Genomic DNA, 26,716 nt, shown 5'->3' on the forward strand with positions numbered 1-26,716 from the left:
GAATTTGTAATGCGAGGATGCTGATGCAAGCAGGAATGTGAGTGCTAAAAGTTTGAAGGTGAAACATGCCCTTCAAATTAGTTAAATATATATACTTGTTTTAAATTATTTGTAGTGGTTTCTTGCTTATTTGAAATTTTGTTTGAAGATTGCGGAAACTGCACAAAGGAAGGGGATTATTGTGATTGCAGATGAAGTTACACATTGTTTTTGGAAGTCAAAAATTCAAAATTTTTGCGTGGTTGGTTTCTTGCTTATGTTTACGCGTCCGATGATGTTTTTGGATTGAACCAGAGATTAATCTTGGGATTGTGGACTCTTAGGGCTGAATTGCCATTTCCAATTTTAGGGTGATATGTAACAATTTGATTGGGCGCGGGGCCACAAGAAGATGTCTAATTTTGTGAGAATTATTTTTATTTACTTGATGAAGTAAATATTATTATAATAAAAAATAATTATTGATATACACAAATGTAAATTTTTAAAATTATTATATTTGTTATAATTATTATTGTAATATAAAGTAATAATTATTATGAAGAAATGTAATGTGTTTGAAACATTACATTTCTTTACAACAATATTTATTTTTATTTATACGAACTTTTACGTTTAGTTATTTGCTCAAGTAATAATTTTTGTAATAAAAGTAATTATTGATGTGAAGAAAAGTAATGTTATTTTCACTCGTTTTTACTTTTATTTTTAACTATTTCGCCAAGTAATTATTGTGGTGATAAAAAGTAATTATTGTTACAAAGAAATGTAATGTTTCTAAATTATTACATTTGTTCACGATAATTGTTACTTTTATTTATGAGAATTTGTACTTTTAATTTTTTAATAAAATAATTATTATTGTACGAAAAAGTAATTATTAATATGTATAACAACAACGTTACTTTGGTCAAGTAATCATTGTTGTATGAAAAAGTAACTATTGAAATGTAATGTTTCAAAAACATTACTTTTTTATGTTAATAATTACTATTTGTAATAATAATAATTACTTTCGAATATAGTGCGTAAATAAATAAAATACAAACAAAATAAAATAAAATAACATTGTAAAAAATCAAAAAAAGTACTCCCTCCGTCCCATTAGTAGTGTCTCACTTTCTTTTTTGGGTTGTCACATTAGTAGTGTCTCATTCCCTTTATGGCAATATTCTCTCTCAATACCTAATCTTTAAATAATTTCCACCAACCCACTTTATCTACTTTCTACATACTCCTTAATCTCAGTGCCCAAAAAAAATGGGACACTACTAATGGGACGGAGGGAGTATTACTTAAAAAAGAAAAAAGTGCCCCCAATTTTCATGTTTTGGGCTGCATTCTAGGCTGGGATGCACGGATTCGCCTAAAATCAACACCGTGCAGTATCCGATTCGCGCGGGGGGCGGGTGCGGGCGCGATTCGCGTGGGATTCGCACGGGATTCGCCACCTGGCGAATCCCCCCAAAAATAAAAAAATAAAAAAAATTGGATTCGCGAATTGGGTGCGCCAACCTCGCGAATCCGGTGGTTGGCTTCGTTAGCCGCTGCGGTCGTCGGATTTCAGAGGGCGGCGGCGGTAGGGGCGGCGACCTCCTGCCGTTGTTCGGCCTTCAAACGACGGCGAGTGCGGCCTTCAAACGACGGCGGCGGTGGCGGTTAGAGAGAAGAGAGAGCAGCCTTGAGAGGGTGAGTGTGCGGTGTGGGTGTGCGACAGAGGAAAAGAGAGAGAGAGAGAGAGAGAGAGAGAGAGAGAGAGAGAGAGGTTAGAGAGAAGAGAGAGCAGCCCTTGAGAGGAGAGTGTGCGTGTGATTGTGTGGCTGAGTGTGTGTGAGTGAGTGTGTTTTAGTGTGTGTGTGTATTAGGGTAAAAGAAATTGGGTTTGGGCTTGGGTTTGGGCTTCTAATTAATTGCTTGGACCCTTAGTTTTATTTAAAAAGAAATTTGATGGGCTACGAAAATTTGGGCCTTTAACAAATTTTAATTCTTTAAATGGTCATATATAATAACAATATATATATAGCAGACGTATCCTTCACGAATCGCACCCTATAATTTTTAAAAATCTGTATCCCTGCACCCGAATCGTATCGCTCCCGCACCCGCCCCCTCGCACCTATGCAACATAGATTCTAGGCTTTCTTGGTGGGTCAGCGGTTTGGGCTGTTCGGTTGCGTAACCTGGCAAAGCCGATGTAGCACGAGCATTACATATTTATATTCTTGAATTTTATAACAGGGTTAAATGCATCTAAATTCACGAACTTTAATCAAATTAATTTTAAAAAATTTATTTTTATACACCAACTTTTGGATTATGTTCAATTTTAACAACGAATTTTAATATGCTAACAGTAATCTATATATATATAAAAGCTCAACCTGAGCCAACTGGAGCCATTTTGGTGGGAAAATGAGGCACTCTTTTAACCATTGTGTCTCTTCATATTCATTTCATATCTGGTTATTACCCAATTCTTTGGCTCCAAGAAATGAAAAAGTACAGATACCAGTTGGCACAATACTTTGGGGCCAAGAAATGAATCAGTATAAATACCAGTAGCCCCAACAGTTGTATCATTCGCATAAATCAAGGGAAGAGAAGAGATGGAGAAAGTGTGGTCTGCAGATCGGTTCGACGGCGACGGCGACGGCAACGGCAACGGATCGGCTGAGCTGATGAAGCTAAGAGAAATAAGCAAAAAGAATTTTTGCTAAATAAAATCGAAGCTGGTAATCGGAGGAGGCCGAGCAAGACAGGCGGCGCAGATTTTGACGCGGCATCAAGGACGGAGGAGGCCGGGCAAGTCGGAGCGACGGGAAATTTTGGTGATGGTGGACGGCATGGAGATGGTGATTACAGCGGCGGTGTGGAGACGGAGGCGGCGCTGCATGTACATCTCGCCGTGCGCGAGCGAGAGGCGAGAGGGGAGAGATGCCGGTGGTGGCGGTGGCTGAGGGCGGCGCCCTTCGTCGGAGTAGGAGGCAGTGGGAGATGTGTGTGCCCTGCCGGAGACGTGAGAAAGAGACAGAGAGTGGAGAGAATAATGCGTGCAAGGGAAAGGAGAAACAAGAAGTATGCGGCGCAAGATTAGGTTTTAGATTTTATTGAATTTAGTATTTTGTCTTATACATTTTAGTTTGGGCTCTTTGTTTATTTAGTTTTGTTAGTGGCCCAAATTGTTTTATGAGTATTTTATTTATTGCAATTGTTGGTACTTGCGGTCATTGACGTTTTCTTTTACACGCTCATATTTTTTATTTTTTTATTTGTTTACTTTTCAATTATTTAAATGTTTACAGTTCTGCATAACAAATGATATGGAGTAATTAATGAGTTCTTGGAAGACTCGAGCACTACTACCAATTTGTCTACCACTTTAATGTTATTATTTTAATGATGTAATATTGTAATTGAGTGAAATTCATTTGTATCATTAAATTTGTAATTTAAACATTTGAAAATTTGGATGAATATCACACAATTAATCAAAATATGATATGTCAATTAATATTCTATATTATATTTTTGATGTGCAAATATATATTTTTATGTATTGATACAAATGAATAGACTATCATACTACTTAACAAATTATGTATTTTTACTATTATACCATCATATAAGATTAGTTTAAATTTTTAAGAGCCTAAATTTATAATGTTAAATATAAGCTGTTGATTTTATTTTATAAATGCCAAAATTATTAAATTGAGTGTTCGCCATTTTGTTAAATTTAATTAATTTTTAAAATTATGGGATTGATTTAATAATAGTTTGAACTTTTAATTGAAGGATATTTTAATCCAATTAAGAGTTCAAAATTTTCATATTAAATGTAGGTTGTTGATTCCTATGAAAAAAATTGAATTATTGAATATTATGCATTATTCGCACACTTTTATTAACTTTATATATCTTATAGTACATTATATCTAATTTCATCTATTATAGTTAGGGTCCAAATATAATAAATGTAATATTTATAGAAGTTACCATTTATTTATCCAATAGATATTGGGTATAACTATTGGTTAATAGGTTACGATCGATATTCACCAAGTACTTCCTCAACAAGTACAAAAATGTATATAAAAGCTATATATTTATCATTTAATGATGAGTTTCATTGTTAAATAAAATTAGTATATATTTATCCAATATCAAAATAGTTAATCCAAAATAAAATAAAAGCATAAAATACTCATAATTTATGTTATATTTTAAAAATATTTTTGATTCTTATAATTATTTGAAGGACAAATCAACATATTTGATGTAATTTTAATATGTATGATGTTTGTCTCAAAATCTTTGTACTTATTATCAAAATATTTTTAAATTTTTTGACTTCATAAAATTAAATTAATTAGGCTTACTCAAGTTGTTTCTAATTTTTTGACTTCATAAAATTAAATTAGTTATTATATTATACATTTGGAAATGAAAAGTAACTTCACTATGAAATGCAATAAAGTAAGATATTCTGATTGTGTAAATTTATCTTTTTATGCATTTGAGCAAAATACTACTCATGTATTTGCTCATTAAACAAAATATTAAGCAATATCTTGATATCATTTATGTGTTCTAAATACTTGAATTTATCTAAAATTCAAATTGAAGACGGACTTTGTCATTCCTATTTCCTTTTATCTATCTCAAATTCTTATTCCCACATCGAATTTATAGTCAACTTCAACCCTTTACAATCTAAATAAAATGGTCAACTCTCATTCCCACATCTAATTCATACTAGATCTTAATCATTTACAACCTAAATAAATAGTTCAACATTGTGTATGTTTTAAAAAAACTTCAAACCAACACTTTAAAATATAAAACAAAAATAAAAAAAAGTAAAAAAATAAATTAAAAAACAGTTCCATCTTTTGGAACCGTGAACCGCCTGTTCGAAATCAGAACCAAAACTGCCAGTTCACGGTTCGAATCGGAACAGTGAGAGAGCTTTCACGGTTCGAATCTGGTTCCGAATATTGAAATTATGGAACCGGCGGTACAGTTTCAGTTTGAATCGGAACGGTTATTCGAATCTGGTTCTGAATTTTGAAATTATGGAACCGCCGGTACAGTTTCGGTTCGAATTAGAACCGTAACCGTGAGCACCTCTAGATTATAGACACAATATTGGACGTAAGGGTTTAATACCTCAATTATGGCTGATGTCGTTGGATTCAAGATTATCATTTTATTTTCAATGTCGATAATTTCCATTAGTTATGTCTTATGCAATAACGATTAATAAAATTAAGAGATATTTAAAGAGATATATTTTTAGTTATTGTCAGTATTAAGGATTATTCATCATTAGGTCTGAAAATTCTTATATATGGAGATGATGAGGTATACATTATTCTTATATATATTATTTATAAGTTATTTTTGCAAAGGTATCAGGTATAAGTTATTCTTATATATATATTATGTATATATAATTATTTTCAATATTTTGGAAACTGTTGTATATAAATTTAAATATAATATTGACAAATAAATATTCGTCAATGTTAATGACAATTGTAAAATAATAGTATATATTTGTATATAACTTATTTATTTAAATTGAGGATTATTCACTATCATTTAATGTATCAAATTGTGAGATAATATCTTCACTATTTATGTAAAATACTAAATGAAAAATATAAAATAGATAATAACATATATTTGATATTTAAAATTTACATTTTAGATGGTAAACATATTTAGTTATGTGAGTAAATTATTAGCATATTTATTTATATAGTTAAATCAATGTATATTGTTATATTTAAAACATTAGTCTAATGATATTATTCGCTTAAAAAATTATACTAATTATTAATTTACAAAACTTTCTATTTTTGTAATTTACCTACCTTTTGACATAATACACTTAAATTTGTGTTTTCACGATCATAGATAATAGACTTAGTTTTATATAATTTGTGTATTTGACGTTGTCATCGTTATATATAAGATATAAATTTATGATTTTTTTTAGAATGCCGTATTTTTTTAGCTTGCACAAATATTATGTTTTTAGGAAAAAAATTATTTCATACTTTTGTGTAATTAAATGAACCTAATTTCTCTTAAGGTAGAATGTTATGTTGTGTAGGGACCATAAGTTTCATTGATTATTTCGCACAAATATAGTCGTGTAATTGGATATCTTTCACGTTTAACATTTTACGTAATAAACATGCTTTTTATTCCATGGGTTACTGATTATTGATTATTTCATAGGTTCGATTGATTTTAGCTTGCACATTGATTATTATTCCATAGGTTGGATTCATTTTATGTTCGTATATCAATGGTTACTAATTATTGATATTTGAAACTTGATTTTTTTTTTATTTTTGATAATATTATTTATATAGAACTCTATGGAATTGATTTTTGTATAAGATATTTTGTTATATATATTTTGCTTTATTTAATATTATATTTCTTCTTATATTTGTAGTTATTTTTTCATGTATTTGTGTAATTTGGTACCGTGCGTATGCACGGGTAAAATCCTAGTTATATAGTAAAGTAAACAAGTTTTTAAATTTAAAAGACACGCGTTTAGAAATATTTCTTCTGCGTTTTGGTGAAGAATAGTTTGATTTTGAAAACTACTCCTAGGGTTTGTAAAATTTTGTTGCAAATTCTGATTTGAAATTATATGGAGAGGGTTTTTTGGTCAATTTTTTTTTAATCTGGATCCACTTCCTTCTCAATATTACAAAACGGAGGGGGGGGTCAGCGATTTCTAATCTGTAGAAACGCTGAGTTTTTCACACGGGCTGACACTTATCATGGGCTTTTGCTTTAATATGTTATGAAAACCAAACATTATTTTGAGCCCACATATATCCCTAATCTTGGGGTTATAAGCCAAACCAAACTAGGCCTTAGCAGACGAAATCCAACGAGACTTGAGATATCCATGCTTTAAGGAGGAATCACAGGTAAAATCGATAAACAGACGAAATTGAGGAATATTAACAAAAAATAACAATTAACAAATGCGGGCATCAAATAATAACATGAATGAATTTATGTTTATTGCTTTCGAACAACGCATTACCCCCAAATTTCTTCTTTCCTGCCAAAGTTGCAAACTTTCACCATCATCGGCGACCGCATCTCCTACATCCCTTACCACCACTCCCACACATCGATTTCTTATTCTATGATGAAGTTGCAGACTCTAAGTGAACCGTTGAGGGCGTATATAAAAAATGGTGATGCAAATGTTTGATACGAGCGGCGACAACAGCAATGCAGGTGGCTTCGGTCGTGGCAATGCAAGTAGCGATACCATCCACCAAGCTGCGGCGGCGCCAACTTTGAGTAGGAGAGGGAGCACGGGATTTGGGTGGGGGGGGAGCGATGGAGAAATTGTAGGGGGTGAGAGTTTTTATATTTTTTTCTTTTCATATTAAATTTTTAGATTTTTAAATAAAATACTTAAATATATTAGTATTAATTGTAGGGAGTAATAAAAAGATATTGTGGTAAGAGTGTTTATAATTAATATATTATTAATGTTATAGTTTCAATTAATTTATGCTTAAACAAAATGACTATTTTAAAATTTGCCTAAAAAACTTGAATTTTAAACTTATTTGTAAAATTGACTTGAATTATGATGACGTGGAAGACTCGGATTTTATATGAAAATTAGTACGTCTGCCCGTGCGATGTACGGAGAGTATCAAAATTGAATGTCATTTTAATGTATAAATAAATAAAATTATTAAACAAAATTAAAATATAAGTAAATGCAAATTATTTTTTTAAAATAAAATCATCCACTCCAACTCCAATTATACAATAAAGAACTTGAATTTAAAAACATACAAATTTTAAACTTTGTATTTTTTATAGTTGAAATACCAATTTATTGTTTTTAATAGAAAATAACTATAAATTGGTATTTCAACTATTGTAAATACAAAGTTGAAAATTGATATATTTTTAAATGCAAGTTCTTTATTATGTATTTGGTGTGAATTAATTTAAATCCAAACTATATTGTTGAAATCTAAACTTAAATAGCCCAAAATAAAAAGCTTGAAATTTTAAAAATTAATTAAACTTAACAATTAGAAAAAATTAAGTTTTTGGAAAAAAGAAAAAAACATGATGTTGTTCTCTCTCTCTCTCAACCGAACCCTAACCCTAGCTCTTTACCGTTGATTTTTTCGTTCGTTGATGTCTGCCAGCGACCAGCCGCCGCTCTCGGTGGACAGGAGCGGCCTCAATCTGCCACCGGTTTTGAATAACTTTACTCGTCCTTCTTTTTCTCCTGCTGCGGGTGGGAGAAACCCTAACCCTAGTTCTCCTCCGCTGGCGCTTCATACTGACGCCACGCGGAATGGCACTGCGTAGCACAATGTCTCTACTGTCAAAACTGTGACTACTCCTGCAACCTCTTACGCGAGGATCACCGCGTCGCAGCGTGTCAAAAAGCCTGATCTTCCGGCGCACAATTTTAAAGCGTTGCGCCCTTGCAACCGTGATAATAACAGTATTCTTAAAGTTCCTAAGGATCTTCAACTTGCTCAAGCGTCTAAGTTTCAATTCGCTTTGATTGGCCGCTTCATGATGAACAAGGGGGTGAAACCTAAGACCACGCGTGAGTTGAAAGCTGAGCTTACCTCGCCTTGGCATTTAATGCTAGTGGGAAAATGTTACTTTACGTTGAAGTTTCACAACAAAGAGGACAAAGCTACTGCAAAATCCCATATCGTTTGGGAGCTCTCTTCTGGTTCCTTGCGTCTTCGTGAATGGGTAAAATACTTTAACCCTTATAAGGAATCTTCGTCGTTGGCTCAAGTTTGGGTACATATTTACTATTTACTTGTGGAATTCTGGCATCCGGAGGTTTTGTCTGGCATTGGACGTTGGTTAGGGCAGCCCTTAAAGATCGATGGTAATTCCATTGATGACGAGGTTGCCCACTTCGCAAGAATTTTGGTGGAAATTGACCTTGCTCAGATCCTGCCAAAATCTATGACCATTGATGGCAGTGATTATGCGTTCGATATTGAATTCAGCTATGAATATATCCCTCCTTATTACACGAAATATCGGATGACGGGTCATGCGGTGAATAAATGTCGTCGGGGGAAGAAAAGTGTTAAGGAGCTTGTGGAGGTTGTGAAACCGAATGGACCACAGTGGTAAGAGGTCACTAAGTCGAAGGAGCAGCAGGACAAGCGTCTCGACGCAATGGAAGGCGTGGTCTCGGATGCGGAGGAAGATTCTGTCACGACCGGCCCTAATTAAGGATAATTAAGCCGGGGAAACCGTGACTAATGGAGGGAGATTAGAAGCGGGGTAGAAAAGGGAATAATCAAACAAGGAAGGATCGCATTTCATCATTGTTAACAAAAGGGATATTTATAATATAACGGAGGTTTAGTCGTATAGACTCAAATAACTAGTAAGTTTGGATAACTCCGACTTAGTCAAAATAACATAAAACTTCTGAGTACGCAGCGAAATAAGATTCTGATTACATGTATGAAGACATGTAACCCTAGAGTTCATTAATACATAATAAGGCAAAAGAATCTCGCTCGTCACTTCATCACCATCGGTAGCTGCTCAACGTGCACATTTAGAAATATATGCAGGGCTTGAGTACAAAAGTACTCAGTGGGCACGTATGCCTAAGTATAAAAATACATGCTTCAAAACTGTAAATTGTCATGCCATCATAAACAGTACAGCAAGGGAGTTTTTCGCTAAAAGGCCCAAGCTTACTAAATTCATTTGTGATTCTTAAAGTTCGACTGCAGTATAAGTTCTCTTGTAATCTATCATATCTGGAACTTTGTGCCGGAGAGGTGGCCACCTCTCATGGTCACTTGACCGGCCAACCCGCTAGATGACTCACGGTCACTGGTGTACACTAGCCCTGGCAGGATAGCTATCAACTGCTCAAGACCCGAATTCGATTACATGATAAAAGCCACATCAGATAGATATCATACTGAAATTAAAACATTTTATGGCAAGACAATATTTGAAATAACTTCAATTAATTTAGTCATGAAATAACTTGCTTGAACGTAACATTTAAACTCATTTGATATATATGAAAGTAATGCACACCTCGTTGTGTCTCTGTATCAATGAGTAACGTCACTCTCTCCCTCAAGTCATTACTTCCCAAAAGGACCTTCATCGTTATGAAGAATTGATGAGAAGTTATAAAAGAAACCTCGATTAATAATCTAATCTCTTTTATGAAACATTAGTATCTCTAATGTTCATCTCTCTTGATTGTTAATCAATAACAATTATTATCTCTCGTCATTACTAATTAATTATAACATCCTTATGTTATAATTAGCAGCGCTTCAATTAAAAAGAAATATTTAACACATCGAAAAGTCTACTTTCTTAGTAGATCTATTCACTCTCATCTCATCTAATTAACCAATTAGAAAATTAAACTTTCCATTAGGCATGTATTTGAATCACGGGTCAACAAGAATTGACTATGCTCAAATCCTAATTTCACTTAGAAATTATAATGATTATTTGATGATATATCAAAGTATTCATTAAAAATTTCGGCATGACCTATTCATATATAATGTCAGCCACGAGATTTCAACGCGTGAATCTCACTATGTGAACTCGTCTCTCGACTCAAAACTTAACATCTTGACATCTTTTCAACGCAAACCAAACAATTCAAAATCATCAAAACTCTTTATCAATAAACTATCATTTATACTCGAAGCCAATTGTTCGAGTGTCAGATACCAACACGTATGTGCGTAAATCAAAACTCTCACAACTCACACCATTTAGTCATATCGTATCATCCATCAAAACAAATATAATCAAGTTGTTATCTAGAAAGTTTTGCTGTTTTTGTGTCATCTTTAAAAATTCATAACAACCAACTCAATCATCATAAACTCTCATACCAATTGATCTCAAAAACTTCATGAAGTGTAGTTCACTCTAAAAATGGTAATTAACCAAAAAGGTTAAAGGTTTTTGGAGATATTGCTCTTTTAGTGCAGGCTGTCAAAGATTGACAGTTTCTGCCAATTTTGTTTAGGCCATTAGAAACCAAGGCAAACCTTAATAAAATTTCATCAAATTTAATCAGCCAAAACTAAAGGTATCCTTGAAGATTTGGTTAAAAGTTTACAAGAGAAAACGTTCATATGATCTGCCAAATAAACAATGAAACTCATACACTTTTACAGTTGGAAAAATATGACAGCAGAACAGGGCATTTTTGAAATAATAAACTGCTCTGTTTCAGAGGTCATAAAAATCGAAATCTTATGTTTTTAGAAAGGTATTGAAGTCTAGTTTCGTTTTAAAAAAAACGGTGATGCAAAATCCTTCATGGATTAATAGATATAAACGTTTTTGTGAAGTCTACCAACAGTTGACAGATTCTGTCAAGGAGTTTTCAAAATATCTTTAAAATAGCAAACATCATCCAAAAGACATGAAAATTTGCAGCGACGAAATACATATATCATAGATAAACATACTAAAATTTCAGAGCCATCAAGCAATGAAAACTCATCGAAACATAAGCTTGAAACTGCTGTAAAATTTTGACAGAATTCCAGTTTTAATTTCGTTCAACAATTATCATCCATTCAACAATTATCATCCATAAATTGTAAATCAACTAGCAAAGTAAACACACCCTATGTCTAAAAGGTGAGAAAATTAAGAGAAAATATGTATCTATATTTTTCTGGGGCTCCATTGTTGAATCTCTGTTCCTCATCTTCTTCCTTTTGTTGAATCTCTGTTCCTCATCTTCTTCATTTTGTTGAATCTCTGTTCCTCATCTTCTTCCTTCTTGTCTGCTCATTGCATGCGCGAATCACCAAGCTGTTTACCTTCGCATATCAATTTTGCAGATCTATGAAAATTTCTATGAACACCTTTTTTTTTAACATGAACATCGATCTCTATGAACATCTTTATTTTTTTCCGCATAATTTTATGTTCTTTCCTATTTTCACTTTTTTTTTACTTTATTTGCATCTTTGATGAATTTCAACTGCACTTTTTTTTTTCCTTTATTTGCATTTTTGATTTAAAAGAATTTAAACTGATTATCGTTTTTTTCTTTGAAAATTTGAGCTGATTCTCGGATTAGTCTATTGATGATGCTTGAAAATAAGTAAAAAATTGTTTTAGCAGAAAAATAACAGAAAAAAAACCAATTCCTTTGTGGGTATGAAGAAAAAGTTCACATATACAATAGTAGAGTTCCTGATCATTAAAATATACACTAAATTCATTTTTTTGGTTGCTTTTGCAGATCCAAGAGATAACCACTTCCATGCTCTATTGATAGATACAGATCTTCATCTTCATCTTGAAAGAAAAATTCAGAAAAATATCAGCCTCTTCATGTATAAATTAGAAATAATTGTTGTAATAATCTCTTAGTATCTCTATTGTAACTGTGACTAATAGTTAGCAAAAAGCAAAAAAAAATAAAAGTACTACATATAAACATAAAAACAAAAAAAAAAAGAAATAGAAGAACTAAACTGCAAAAAATGAGAGTACGACATAGAAACATAAAGACCATAAAATACAGAGGGAGAGAATAAAAACCATAAAATAGAGAGAGAGAGTTTGTAGAGTGAATTTGGGCTCTGCAAGTGTGAGTTAGCAGCTAATGAGCTGCTATTTATAGAGAAACAAAACAATAATTTGGGCTCCAAAAAATTTAAAATTCAAATCTGGGCTGAATTGTTGGAGCCAAAACTGGTAACCTTCTTAAACCCAGCGGACAAAACTCAGCAAAATACTTTGGATAAATTGATGTTGCTCTTGGAGGGAAACACATTCCCCTAGGATTCTATGCTTTAATATATGTATAGATTAGCATGCTTCCAGTATATAAACATTCATAAACCCAGTCAATTCCATCAAACAAAATCGAAAGACAAGCTAATATGTGAAAAACGGGGCTGCCCTCATGGGTTTCATAGCTACGGTTCGTTCCGTTCTTACTCCCTTCATTAAACATGCTCAACATCTACCCAAGAACAACATACTAAAATTTCACGACGATCCGACGTCGTTTCAAAATAAAGTCGAGAATCGACGTTTTTTTCGACGTCGACGAAAATCGAAAAGAAAACCATCAAAACGTAGGTAGAGATCTTACCTACTTAGATACGTGATCGAAAAGATGATCGGGGCTCGTCTCGGCACTCAAATCGGAGCTTGAAAGCTCGAACACCAAGCGTCAATGGAAGTGGCGTGAAGTGTGTGTTTAGTGTGTGTTGAGTGTGTTTGTGTGTATGCTGCGTGAGTGGAGTGTTTGTGGGCTGAAAATTAGCCAAATAAAGTGTGAGTGGGTGGGGTTGGGTGGTTGGTGGAGTGGTTAGGGTAGGGTAGGGTAGATAGTATATTATCCCACTTAGTCGTTAAATATCTCGTTTCGTCTCGTTTTAACGACTAACTACCCATATTCTTCGTTACTCGCCCTCTTAACTCCTACTCACTTTCATTACACTCGTTATTCTATATAAATATAGAAAACGCAAACTCGTTCTCAAAATTCTGATAAACGAGCTCGGTTCGTTTATCGAGAAATCTCAGTTTACTATTCACTCGTCGTCCAAAAAAAATATAAATAAAAACTTTCATTATTGGACTCGTATCGAAAAAACTAAGAATATTTCTCGACGACGTGCACGTAAGATTTTGAAAGTCGACAAAAAGACGAAATAGCCGAATTTTACTATTCATCGTCAAAAAGTCAAAAATTTCAAAAACGTCTTAACGGACTCAGATTTCACTTCCGAGTTCATCGTTTTCATTCAAATAATTATCACGAATTATTCAAATACTCAAACTCAACTACGGATATAAAATCCCACGTCATTCTCACATCATCAAAATAACATCTCAACATCTTAAAAATAACAAGAAAACTTCATATAATTCCTCATATATTTACAAAGTAAATCAAACAATGGATCTAAACCCTAATTACTCAAACTCAAGCAATTAAACACTTCATCAAAAGCCCGGGTATTACATACCCTCCCCCTTAAAATAAATTTCGTCCCGAAATTTGTACCTCCTGTAAATGTTTCGGACACTTCTCTCACATCTTATCCTCAAGCTCTCTTTCCACTTCTTTCTAACTATCATATCTCCATTGGACCTTATCCAATGCAATCGACTTATTACTCAATTGCCGAATTTTATGATTTAGCATCATCTGAGGTCTCTCTTAACAATGACATTAGATTCCTTCATCTAAATCATCGTGACTCAGTAAGACAACTCAACAATTCTCTCTCAAAGCCATCTCCAAATACTATGGCTCATGATACCTTCTCAAGTACCATTCAGGTTGCGTGAGCAAAACTCGCGTCACAAAACAACTCAACATATCGTACAATATCTCATTGCAGCATGCTAATAACTCATCATTAATCATGCTATTATACTCAAGCTCATAACTCAAACTCATAACTCAAACCAACAAGTAGTTAAAGCAATTTCTAATTCTCTCAAGCTTTAGCTCTAACTTTGATTCTTTGCTTGATGTGGTCGACCTTCTCAACCATCTGTTGGATCAGTTTAGGACCTAACAACTTTCTTTCACTTACTTCATCTTAGTAAAGTGGTGAACTACATTTTCGACCATACAAGGCCTCATCTGGATTATTCCAAATGTTGCTTGATAACTATTGTTATAAGCAAATTCTACGAGAGGTAACAAATCTTCCTAACTTCTACCTTTGTCTGTGATAATTGTTCGCAACAAAAATTTTAGAATCTGAATCGTTCTTTCTGACTGTCCGTCAGTCTGAGGATGGTACGCTGTGCTGAAGTTTAGTTGAGTGCCTATTGCTTCTTGTAAACTTTTCCAGAAATGCGAGGTGAATCTGATGTCACGATCTGACGTGATAGATACAGGTACACCGTGGAGGCGTACTATCTCTTTGACATATAACTTTGCAAGTTTCTCCAATCCAAAAGTCATTTGAATTGGCAGAAAGTGCGCTGACTTTGATAATCGGTCCGCTATAACTCAAATAGCAGTGTTTCCACGTGCTGACTTCAGTAGGCTCACTACGAAGTCCATGTTGATGTGCTCCCACTTCCACTCGGGAATGGGTTTAATTGTTGACATGCGAGACATCGCTCCACAACAACGCTATATCTCTTTTCTTTCCTTCCCACCAGAAAAAAAAAATTTCTTTAAATTCTGGTGCATCTTTGTACTGCCTAGATGTGCAGTGTAAGGAGTATCATGAGCCTTGCTCATAATCTCGTTCTTTAATTCTTCTTTGTGTGGCACACACAATCTTTCACCAACCATAAGTACGTTATCATTTGCTTCAGTGAATCCTTTCGTTTCATTCGTTCTTGCCGCGAGACGCATCTTCTCCATGAACCAATCTTCTCTTTGTGCTTTGCACAATTCTTTCTCTCAAATCAGGTTTAGCTGTCAGTGCAGCTACATAACCCGATACTGAATCTGGGGAACAAACAATCTCTAAACTGAGTGAAGCGAAGTCACGAATCAGCTCCTTCTGTTGGGTAATGAAATACCCTAGCTTAGCCTTCGTCTTTCGACTCAGGGCGTCAGCTACTACATTTGCTTTTCCCGAATGGTAACTGATGGTGCAATCGTAATCCTTTACTAATTTGAGCCATCTTCGTTGTCTCATGTTTAAATCCTTTTTGCTCGAAAAAGTACTTTAAACTCTTATGATCTGTAAAGATCTTACACTTAACTCCATAGAGGTAGTGTCTCCAAATCTTCAGCGCGTGCACAACGGCTGCTAGTTCTAAATCATGAATTGGGTAGTTCAGCTCCTGGGGCTTCAATTGACGAGACGTGTATGCTATCACTTTCTGATTTTGCATCAACACGTAACCCAATCCTAGTTTCGAGGCATCAGTGTACACCTCAAATTCTTCATTTTCCCCTGGTATTGGTAACACTGGTGCAGTAGTCAGCCTGGTCTTGAGCTACTTAAAACTTTGTTTACAAGCTTCGGACCAAACATACTTAGTCCTTTTTTTTTTAAAAGTCGAGTCATTGGCCTAGCTAATTTCGTGAATCTTTCGATGAACCTTTTGTTGTAACCTGCTAGACCGAGAAAACTTATGATCTTATTGACATTTGATGGTGCCTTCCATTCCTTGACTGCTTCGACCTTGGCGGGTCTACTTTGATTCCTTCAATCGACACTATGTGACCGAGAAATATAACTTCCTTCAACCATAATACACACTTGTTGAATTTGGTAACCATCTCTCATTGCGCAGGGTTTTAAGTACGATGCGTAAGTGCTCTTCATGTTGTTCTTCGGTCTTAGAGTATACGAGGATGTCGTCGATTAACACTAAGACAAAACTATCGAGATACTGATGGAAAACTCTGTTCATTAGGTCCATGAAAACTGCTGGGCATTCGTTAAATCGAAGGGCATCACTGTGAACTCGTAAAGTCCATAACGCGTTCGAAACGCTGTCTTTGGGATGTCTTCTCTTTTCATCCTGAGTTGGTGGTATCCAGATCTTAAGTCAATTTTGGAAAACACACCGGCTCCTCTCAACTGATTTAACAGGTAGTCTATCCTTGAAAGAGGATATCTATTCTTATGAGCTTACTTCAACTTCTTATAATCAATACACATCCTTAGTGTACCATCTTTTCTTTGACATCTTGAATTAGTGCTCCCCATAGTGACATACTATGTTGCATGAAACTAGGTCTGGTGAAAATTTGGTAATTCATTGGAAAAATATCTTTGTACTCTCAAATCTGTTGAACTTCCTTAATTGTTTCCTTCGTCCTAAGTCACCTTCTCAGATTGACTAGGGAATTCTAACATCAAACTTTTCTCATCGTCTTCGTAACTTTCACTTCGAGGATTAATGGCACTCCTTTTGCCATTGACTCAACCCAAAACACCTAATGGATTGACTCGCAATCGTACGAGGTCGTCCTAGTGTAATAAGCTAACCCAAGTCGTCTCTCAAGGAAGGCTAAACAGGGCTTTGATCATGCTACGCACAGAAAACATGAAATAAACCTAAACACTCTAATCAGAAGTTTGGGTCTGACACTTTCTCTCTGATTAACTAATGCGTAATTAAAATAAAGCATATAAAGTTAACTAGGCAAAAGATAGCAAGCCAATAAGAATGCAAGAAGGCAAACAAAGCTAGGGTTCTAAACTAGCAATCTAGAAAGCAATCATCAATTCAACACCATAAACAACGATTATCTAGGCGAAATAACATATTAACATTTAATCAAATGAATGTTAAGCAAACACACACAATCAAAGAGAATTTCGCAAGCAACTCAACGACGAACTAACTAGAACATGGCATTTGAACATTAACGAAATCAACAAGAGTTTCCAACTCCAACACTAAACCAAACGATCATAAACTTGTAAACATCAAAGATTAATAACTACCTAGGCAAGAAACTAAATCAAGCATAAGATTCGAATGCAAAGAAAATCTTAATCTCCATAAAAAGAAATCACTAAACTTTCACCAACAAGAAGGGAAAAACGTAAGCAATAGCAACGAACTACGAATCACGTAGATTATCTAAACTCAACAACAATCATCTCTAATCATTACATCCATCAAAAGTATAAAACAAGGATTCAATTAACCAAAGAATTCATATAATCAAGATTATCTAAACTCAACAATAATAATCTCCAATCATCACATTCATCAAAGCATAAAACACAAAACTTAATTAACCAAAAGATTCATATAACCAAGAAAATATAGCATCAACAACAATGATCTTCAATCATCATATTCATCAAAGACAAGAAACAAAAACTCAAATAACCAAGGGATTCATAAACAAAGAGAATCAAAGGGAGTTCTTACAAAACATAGCAATCCAAGGAAAACCAATCCGATGAAGTGTTAATTGACATCCAAAGCAATCCAATGAATCCACAATCGAAAGTAATTGATTTGAAACTCTAAAAACCCAAGGAAAAATGTGGAAATCGCCCTTGGAGGCTGCTGGGTCGAGAAGTGATAAAGTAAAACCCTAGAAAGGGGTTTTTAAACGCAAAATCGTACTGTCGGATCTGAACAGAGGCGGCGGCCGCCGTGGGACGGCGGCCGCCGTGCACGGCGCGCGCCGTGCCACGGCGCCGCCGTGTATGCCTTTCGCAGACTGCAATGCGCAGCGTTTTTGTTTTGGTCCGTTCTCCCTCGTTTCAAGTCGGATTTTAGATCCGTTTTCGCCTACGAACTCGTATCGAGACGAACTTTGATTCTTCTTCAGACCATTCAACTAAATTCTGACTTTACTTTTGTTCACATATCAATCAATGTGAGCACAAAATCCTGAGACAACAAAATTAGCACAAAAGCTCAAATCATTCAACTCTTAAGTGAAAGAGACCAAAATAAAAGTCAATATAACACGTAAACACCCAGAGATTCATCACAAAATAGGGCTAAACAACCCCCCCACACTTGATCCTTTGCTTGTCCTCAAGCAAAGTCACGACACCAAAAGATAGTTCACAAGAAAACTTCCTCACCATTCACATCTCCAACCAATCTAAGTCTCTTAGCCATTCACATTCCTCACGAGATGTTCATTGTTAAGATTTTAAGAAGCAACAACCACATGATACAATTCAATCCGATCAGACCCAATTCTCCGCTAGAGGTGAATTCCCTAATGTGATTGCCTTTATAATCAAATCCCATTTTCCTTGAAGATGATAAACAATCAAACCAAAAAAATAATTTTATACATCTTTCTTTTAAAGGTGATGTTATTCCATTCTCAATAGATGGGCCAACTTTCGTGAGATCAACACTTTTGGAGGTAATCCAAAATGTTCTCACGTGGTTTTCCATGCTCATAACACCACTGTCAGAGGAGCAGAGACCCAGAGCTATAGAAAACTTCACAACAAACCAACATTCAAACTCAAGGGATAAGATCGTAGGCTATCACAATGAAAACACTCCCTCTAGCATCTACCGGACAAATCACGTCAAGAATAGCTCATAAGGGTGTTGCATCCAAAACATTAAACAACTTACATCAAGAGAGGAATATGCATAGCCTGAGAGACAAAGATAGCAACCAAGCCAACACAAAGCATGAAATTTACTTGTGAACAAATCATCAAAGTGTGCATTATTACTTGAAGCCAAACAACAATCAAGATAAAGGAGACCATTTGCCCCACACAAGAAAGCCCAAAAACACAACAAAAAGGCACCCATAGGATCACAACTACCAACAAACACCCCCCCCCCACACTTAAACTCTGGCACTGTCCTCAGTGCAAACAAAAAGAGGGGTGAAGGAGGAAACTTCCCTAAATACCGATCCAGTGGTGAGTCTGTAGTGTCCCACGATGTTTGCCTCTCTCTCATCCAAAGAACAAGCAGTCTCCAACGCAACAACCTGCACCAAACAACAGATGCAACAAAACACAACACAAACAAAACGACAGAAAAATAAAACCAGAAAAAGTAAGAAAACATGGGTTGCCTCCCATGCAGCGCTAGTTTTTAAGTCGCCAGCCCGACTAAGAAGGTCTCTTAACCAAAATCCGATTGGAGCTCCAGCTGCCTTAGCGCCCTTGTAAACACATCTTTTTGAATTGCAGCTGCGGGTCCTCCAAATGAGCGTTCCATGCTCATATCATGAGATGCTTCTCTATCCACCCATCCAAGGAGATTGAGTGACACAACCTCATCGAGCTTCTCTTCCAGTGGCAAGGCAGACAGGAAGCCTTGCTCTATGTCATATTCCTCGTGCAGCTTATCCAGAGATTCCTGCTCAATGTCAGCCTCATCCTGCAGGTTAGCAAGGAATTTCTCCACGATCTTGTCCTCCTCCTGCAGCTGATTAAGGAATTCCTGCACAATATAGTTCTCATCCAAAGCATCAAATGCTTCAACATAAGAGCAGGTTTGAATTAAGCGAGTGTGGGTAGTAGGTTTTTGATCAAAAACAGAGAATGTTACCGCTCTACCCGCCCCTACCATACTTACAGTTCCCGTACCCACATCGATGCGAGTACGGGTGGTAGCCATAAAGGGTCGGCCAAGTAGCACGAGATGCCCATTCTCGCCTCTAATCCCTTTTCCCTCATCAAGTACAACAAAATCAGTGAAAACACTAATCCCCCTCACGACCACCTCAACATCCTCAACAAGGCCTCGTGGGCTGCTAATGGAGCCGTCTGCTAGCTCTATCTTAATGTTCGTGCATTTCAGCTCTTTATTTCCCAACCTCTCAAAAATATCAAGCGGCATCAAATTGACTGCCGCGCCCAAATCAAGCATTCCCAAAACCTTTTCAACCCCACCTAAGCTAATATCAAAAATAAAGCTACCTGGATCTCCTTGCTTGGGTGGTGGTTGGTCTAGTGCAACAGTGACGGGTGGCAGTGGCTCACTGGGGCATTGGGTAGCCTTGATTGCCTGCACAGTTTTGCTTCTCCATCTCCCCATGGTTATTGGGGCCTTGTCCTTGACTACCTCAACGGCATGAGCTTGATGCGGCTGTTTGTCCTGGTTCGGGAACTTTCCGGTCGGCTGTTCTTGCTGCAGCTGATTCAGGGCTCCTGTAAGTTGCCCAACTGTAGTCTCGAGACGCTTGATGGTAGCACTCTGAGACTCCATGTTCTGTTTGGTCATCTCCATGAAAGACTGCATGGTGTCCTCGAGAGACGGCTTCTGTGGTTGAGCTTGCTTCTGAAATTGTTGGGGAGCATTCTGGTATTGTTGTTGCTGCTGCTGCTGAAAATTCCCTTGTTGTATAGGAAACTGTTGATACTGCTGATACTGCGGGGGCTGTTGTTGCTGATAAGCTTGAGTGTAGTTCTGCTGCTGAGCTCTCCAACCCGAGTTAGAATTTTGTTGCCCTTGATTAAACACGGGCCTCTGTTCAAATTGAGGCCTCCCCGGATAGCTCTGAGCAGCATAGACCTCTGCTTCTCCTTCAGGTGTGCATTCCCCCATGCGATGGCACGCGTTGGTTCCATGACCAAAATCGCCACATATGCCACATCCTTCTGCTGGTGGCGCATGAACTGGTGGAGCCTTCACCTGGTTCATGGTGAGGTGTTGTACTTGCCTCATCAGGTCCGCTACTTGCTTCTGAAGCTCATTGTTGGGAGCTACTGCATTGGCTTCAACCCTCCTTCCTCTAACTGATTTCTGTTGAGAACTCGCGGCAAGTGTTTCGAAAATCCCTTTGAGCTCATCAGCTGTCTTCCGGGCAATGTTGCCCCCTGCTGTACTGTCCACCATAAACTGTGCCGTCTGGATCAATCCGTCATAGAAGAACTGCATCAACATGACGGGTGCTAACTGGTGCTGTGGGCACTGGCGGAGGAGCTCTTGGAATCTCTCCCAAGCCTCGTGGAGAGGCTCGTCAGCTCCTTGTATGAAGTTCATTATTTGGCTCCTAATCTCTTGAGTCTTGTGATTAGGGTAGTACTTGAGCATGAACTTCTCACACGCCTCTCCCCATGTAGTGATGGAGTTCGGCGGCAGGGACAACAACCACGTTCTAGCCCGGTCCTTGAGTGCATAAGTTAAGCACTTGAGTCTCAACTGATCCTCGGTGAGTTCCAATAGTGGAAAGGTCTGCACTTGAGTGCAGAAGTCACGGATGAACTGTAAAGCATCCTCACTCGGCATCCCATAAAAGAGCGGCAGCAGGTTTGAATCGTTGGGCTTCAGATTGTAATTTCGGACCGCCGTGGGAAGCACTATAGCTGACGTGCTAGTGGTCCCAAAAACTGGCCTGGAAAAATCTCCCATGTACTGAACATTCTGCTCCGCCATTGCTTCTTGGTCAGGATTGGGCCAAACTTCTTCTTCTTTTTCAGAATGCACTGAAAGTGTCTCCTCAAAAGCTTCCAGAATGGGATTGGAAGCAATTCTCTCTTCACAATTTTTCTCTCGAAACTGTGATTCCACAAAACTTCTCGAACTGGACTCGGACTCCTTCTCCAGGCTTGAAAGAACCTCCCGAGGTCGATGAATGTTGTCGTAGTAAGGTGCAAGCTTTCTCTTCAAGCTTCTACGTCCTTGCATACACAACACGAACAAACAAATCAAACGCACCGGAGGGAGAAAATAACTGAGTCAAAAGAAATAAATAAAAATAAACACGGAAAACAATGCAACACAATCAAATGCCTAAAGCCTTCCCCGGCAACGGCGCCAAAATTTGACTCAACCCAAAACACCTAATGGATTGACTCGCAATCGTACGAGGTCGTCCTAGTGTAATAAGCTAACCCAAGTCGTCTCTCAAGGAAGGCTAAACAGGGCTTTGATCATGCTACGCACAGAAAACATGAAATAAACCTAAACACTCTAATCAGAAGTTTGGGTCTGACACTTTCTCTCTGATTAACTAATGCGTAATTAAAATAAAGCATATAAAGTTAACTAGGCAAAAGATAGCAAGCCAATAAGAATGCAAGAAGGCAAACAAAGCTAGGGTTCTAAACTAGCAATCTAGAAAGCAATCATCAATTCAACACCATAAACAACGATTATCTAGGCGAAATAACATATTAACATTTAATCAAATGAATGTTAAGCAAACACACACAATCAAAGAGAATTTCGCAAGCAACTCAACGACGAACTAACTAGAACATGGCATTTGAACATTAACGAAATCAACAAGAGTTTCCAACTCCAACACTAAACCAAACGATCATAAACTTGTAAACATCAAAGATTAATAACTACCTAGGCAAGAAACTAAATCAAGCATAAGATTCGAATGCAAAGAAAATCTTAATCTCCATAAAAAGAAATCACTAAACTTTCACCAACAAGAAGGGAAAAACGTAAGCAATAGCAACGAACTACGAATCACGTAGATTATCTAAACTCAACAACAATCATCTCTAATCATTACATCCATCAAAAGTATAAAACAAGGATTCAATTAACCAAAGAATTCATATAATCAAGATTATCTAAACTCAACAATAATAATCTCCAATCATCACATTCATCAAAGCATAAAACACAAAACTTAATTAACCAAAAGATTCATATAACCAAGAAAATATAGCATCAACAACAATGATCTTCAATCATCATATTCATCAAAGACAAGAAACAAAAACTCAAATAACCAAGGGATTCATAAACAAAGAGAATCAAAGGGAGTTCTTACAAAACATAGCAATCCAAGGAAAACCAATCCGATGAAGTGTTAATTGACATCCAAAGCAATCCAATGAATCCACAATCGAAAGTAATTGATTTGAAACTCTAAAAACCCAAGGAAAAATGTGGAAATCGCCCTTGGAGGCTGCTGGGTCGAGAAGTGATAAAGTAAAACCCTAGAAAGGGGTTTTTAAACGCAAAATCGTACTGTCGGATCTGAACAGAGGCGGCGGCCGCCGTGGGACGGCGGCCGCCGTGCACGGCGCGCGCCGTGCCACGGCGCCGCCGTGTATGCCTTTCGCAGACTGCAATGCGCAGCGTTTTTGTTTTGGTCCGTTCTCCCTCGTTTCAAGTCGGATTTTAGATCCGTTTTCGCCTACGAACTCGTATCGAGACGAACTTTGATTCTTCTTCAGACCATTCAACTAAATTCTGACTTTACTTTTGTTCACATATCAATCAATGTGAGCACAAAATCCTGAGACAACAAAATTAGCACAAAAGCTCAAATCATTCAACTCTTAAGTGAAAGAGACCAAAATAAAAGTCAATATAACACGTAAACACCCAGAGATTCATCACAAAATAGGGCTAAACAGCCATGTAAACTCATTTTCCCCTTTTCCAAATGGTTATTCAATGTGGGTTTCTAAGATTCCATTGTGGTGGCTTTCCAACTTTATTCTTGCTGTAGCTTCTGGCACTTTAGCCAAAGCGTTCACTCTTTTGGCTTGAGCTTGCTAGCCTTAAGGTCGGTTTATACCTTAAGTTTAGTTCTAGTGCTTTCCTTCCATTTAAGGGTTTCCTCTATTTCTTTCATTCTATTTCCTTTTTCTTTACCTCCATCTTGAGGTGGTGTACATATCTTGTTTGTGTGTGAACTTTTTACTTCTCCATTTGTTGTAGTGACTCGGTGGTGAGAGTCTCGTTCATTGCTTGTTTCTTCATAATATCTCCCTGGTTTACTAGGGGAATTGAATATCTCATGACGCGATTCATTTACGAACTCCTTTACGCATTTCTCATTATTATCCACCATGTAGACCACATATTGACAGTTGGTTGAAAACTTCATCATACTCACTATCTGCTCCAGTTCTTTGCTTGGGATTCCAAAAATCGCTTTGATTACCAAAAGACAGCTTGATACTTAGTGCATCGTTCTAATGGTTGAAAACTAATGACAAACTGAGTAATTCCAATCGCTACTATACTTATCGTGATAAAAGGATATTCTATTGTGACAACTATATAGTGCGAGTCTCTATATATTGTGATGATGCTCTACCTCGAGATTAAAAAATCTTAATCTCACCGCTATTGAAATAGCTCAAGTGAATCCTTAGTCTTAAGGCATTGCCTCTATGTTGTAACATCTCTATGTTAAACATTTCTATCTTACCAGTCTTTACTTAAATCGATCAAGCGGTGCTATCACGATTAACATTCTCAAAGCATTCTCGGGTGGTACTCAAACAGTTTGTAAGAGGATCCACCATTCTAATCGTATAGGTAGCTAGCCTAAAACGACAACATAAAGCTTTCTCATTCGTTCATTCTCTTTGGAACTTGAAACATGTTGACATTAAATGCCACATGAAACTTTTCTATTGCCGGAAAGATTCAAAGAATCTAACTCGACCATACATCTGGTATTCGTGAAAGGCTCGATAGTCCTAAACACGACTTTAACTCATCTTATCGTTAAGGGCTCGGGTTACTGTTGTCCCATCTCCTATTTCCTTTGAAATTCTGATTATGATTTTGATCATGTGGAGGTGCTGGCGCAGGTACAGTTGCAGGTCTTTCTCCTGGCATGGCTGCCTCAATGTCTAACGCTCGGCTGAGCGACTCAGTGTAGGACAATCCTTCGTGGCCTGCCAAAGCCATCCTAATCTCGTGCCTCAGACCGGCACAAAACTTTTCAGCCATCTTCTCATCTGTGTCAACTTGTTCCGGCGCATATCTAGACATATCGCAGAACATCCTGTCGTATTAAGTTACCGACATCTTTCCTTGTTTCAGAATTGTAAAATTCAGCCTCCTTTTTCTTGCTGTAGCTCTTGGGTATATACTTGTCATATATACCGGCTTTAAATTATTCCCAAGTCAGGTTTTCTAACTGCTCTGCTGTCATCGTTTTCATCATTGCTTCCCACCAGAAATCAGCTGACCCAGTCAACTGAAAAGAACACACAAGTTAGGCGCTCTTGGTCAGTGCAGCGAAAAAGCTGAAAATGCACTAAATCTTTCGCACACATGTCTCAGCTTGGCTGGATCTCTTGTCCTACTGAAGACAAGTGGACTTTGTTATAGGAATAGTTCATCTATTCTATGTTCTGGTTGTATGGGTGGTGAGGCCATGTTTTGTTCTAGCCCTGGTACTGGGCCTCTTCCATCATCTCAGGGAATTCTTTCCCCTTCTCTCGGACGCCTTTGCTTTGTTGGCATTCCGATGAGTCGTCATATAGTCACCAATGTAATACACATATGCATATCATCGATTCTGTAAATCGTTTTCTTGATTCTCAAATCTCGCTCATACTCTTCCTCATGAAAGTATAAAAATAACATAGCGGAAGTGACATGCCGCAAAAGACTGATAGGGTCGCTACATAGATATGGGAAATTAGTATCAATGAGGACTATTTCATCAACAATTGAATATAGATCTGATGATCTATCCAAGCATTATATATGATGAACTGGCTATCTAGCAAGGTTATCATGAACGAGCTCAGTCCGAAATGCCCTATGAACCAACGTTTCCCTACTAATACTAGTCAAAGTAACTAAGCCAACATTGGGGCATACAAAAGCATCGAAATGATCATCATTTTCGAAATACACAACTAACGTCCTACTAAATGCATAAGAGATTGTCTGCATGCATTACGTGCTTGACCCTTGAGTAGAAGCATACGTGTTTGACTGATTAATCTGATGAGTACCTGTTTGTCCTCGGGTCACAGAAAATCTACCAACAGCTAGTAGATCGCAATGATTCAAATCACAAATGACAATTAGGCAAAGTGTTCTAATAATTTGCCAAACAATTGAAAATGAATAACCATAGGGTAGAAATGAATTGACTGAAAGGTCGAAGCGAAATGACCTAATAGTCTGAACCCGTTTGGCTTTTCAGATGAAGGTTTAAAATATATAGGTTTAAAGACCCATATATGACGACTACTGAGATTTTGGCCATGTGGACTGGCCAGGTCCGACACAACTACTTCTCAGTCACTCGGAAATACTTTTCCGAACTTGGTAATTCTTGATCACTAGCTGCAAAAGGTACCTCTGTTATAAAATCTCCACTTTTTTTTTTTTTTTTTTTTCTAAAATCTATCATTGAGAATGTTCTAGAGATTCTCAAGATTGAAGTCTATTTTCTATAATCAACATCATTTCCTAAAATCTTCTATGAGTGAAGTAAGACCTTTCAACAATTTTCAAACTTACTCAACAATCTAAACGATCTTAATATGTTACTTCTAGCATT

At 36.7% G+C, this 26,716-nt stretch overlaps 1 protein-coding gene and 1 long non-coding RNA gene across 2 annotated transcripts; one reads left to right on the forward strand and one right to left on the reverse strand.

The window, feature by feature from the left end:
• Positions 1-8,211: 8,211 nt before the first annotated feature.
• LOC131023367 (uncharacterized) lies at positions 8,212-9,186 on the forward strand. Its single transcript, XM_057952907.1, has 2 exons — positions 8,212-8,271; positions 8,389-9,186. The coding sequence occupies exons 1-2, from the start codon at positions 8,212-8,214 to the stop codon at positions 9,184-9,186; spliced, it is 858 nt and encodes a 285-aa protein (XP_057808890.1).
• Positions 9,187-11,958: 2,772 nt separating this feature from the next.
• On the reverse strand, positions 11,959-12,741 carry LOC131021367 (uncharacterized). Its single transcript, XR_009100927.1, has 2 exons — positions 12,508-12,741; positions 11,959-12,455 (listed from the first exon to the last, which is right to left on the reverse strand). It is a non-coding gene; the product is annotated as an uncharacterized LOC131021367 (long non-coding RNA).
• Positions 12,742-26,716: the final 13,975 nt, after the last annotated feature.

Source organism: Salvia miltiorrhiza, chromosome 4 (genome assembly GCF_028751815.1).
Source record: "Salvia miltiorrhiza cultivar Shanhuang (shh) chromosome 4, IMPLAD_Smil_shh, whole genome shotgun sequence".
NCBI lineage: Eukaryota > Viridiplantae > Streptophyta > Magnoliopsida > Lamiales > Lamiaceae > Salvia > Salvia miltiorrhiza.

Bases quoted from the DNA above. Each gene is read 5' to 3' on its own strand.
- LOC131023367 (XM_057952907.1), top strand. From the start codon at position 8,212: ATGTCTGCCAGCGACCAGCCGCCGCTCTCGGTGGACAGGAGCGGCCTC. The intron at 8,272-8,388 runs GTTTTGAATAAC...GGCACTGCGTAG, and splicing joins GCGGCCTCAATCTGCCACCG to CACAATGTCTCTACTGTCAA.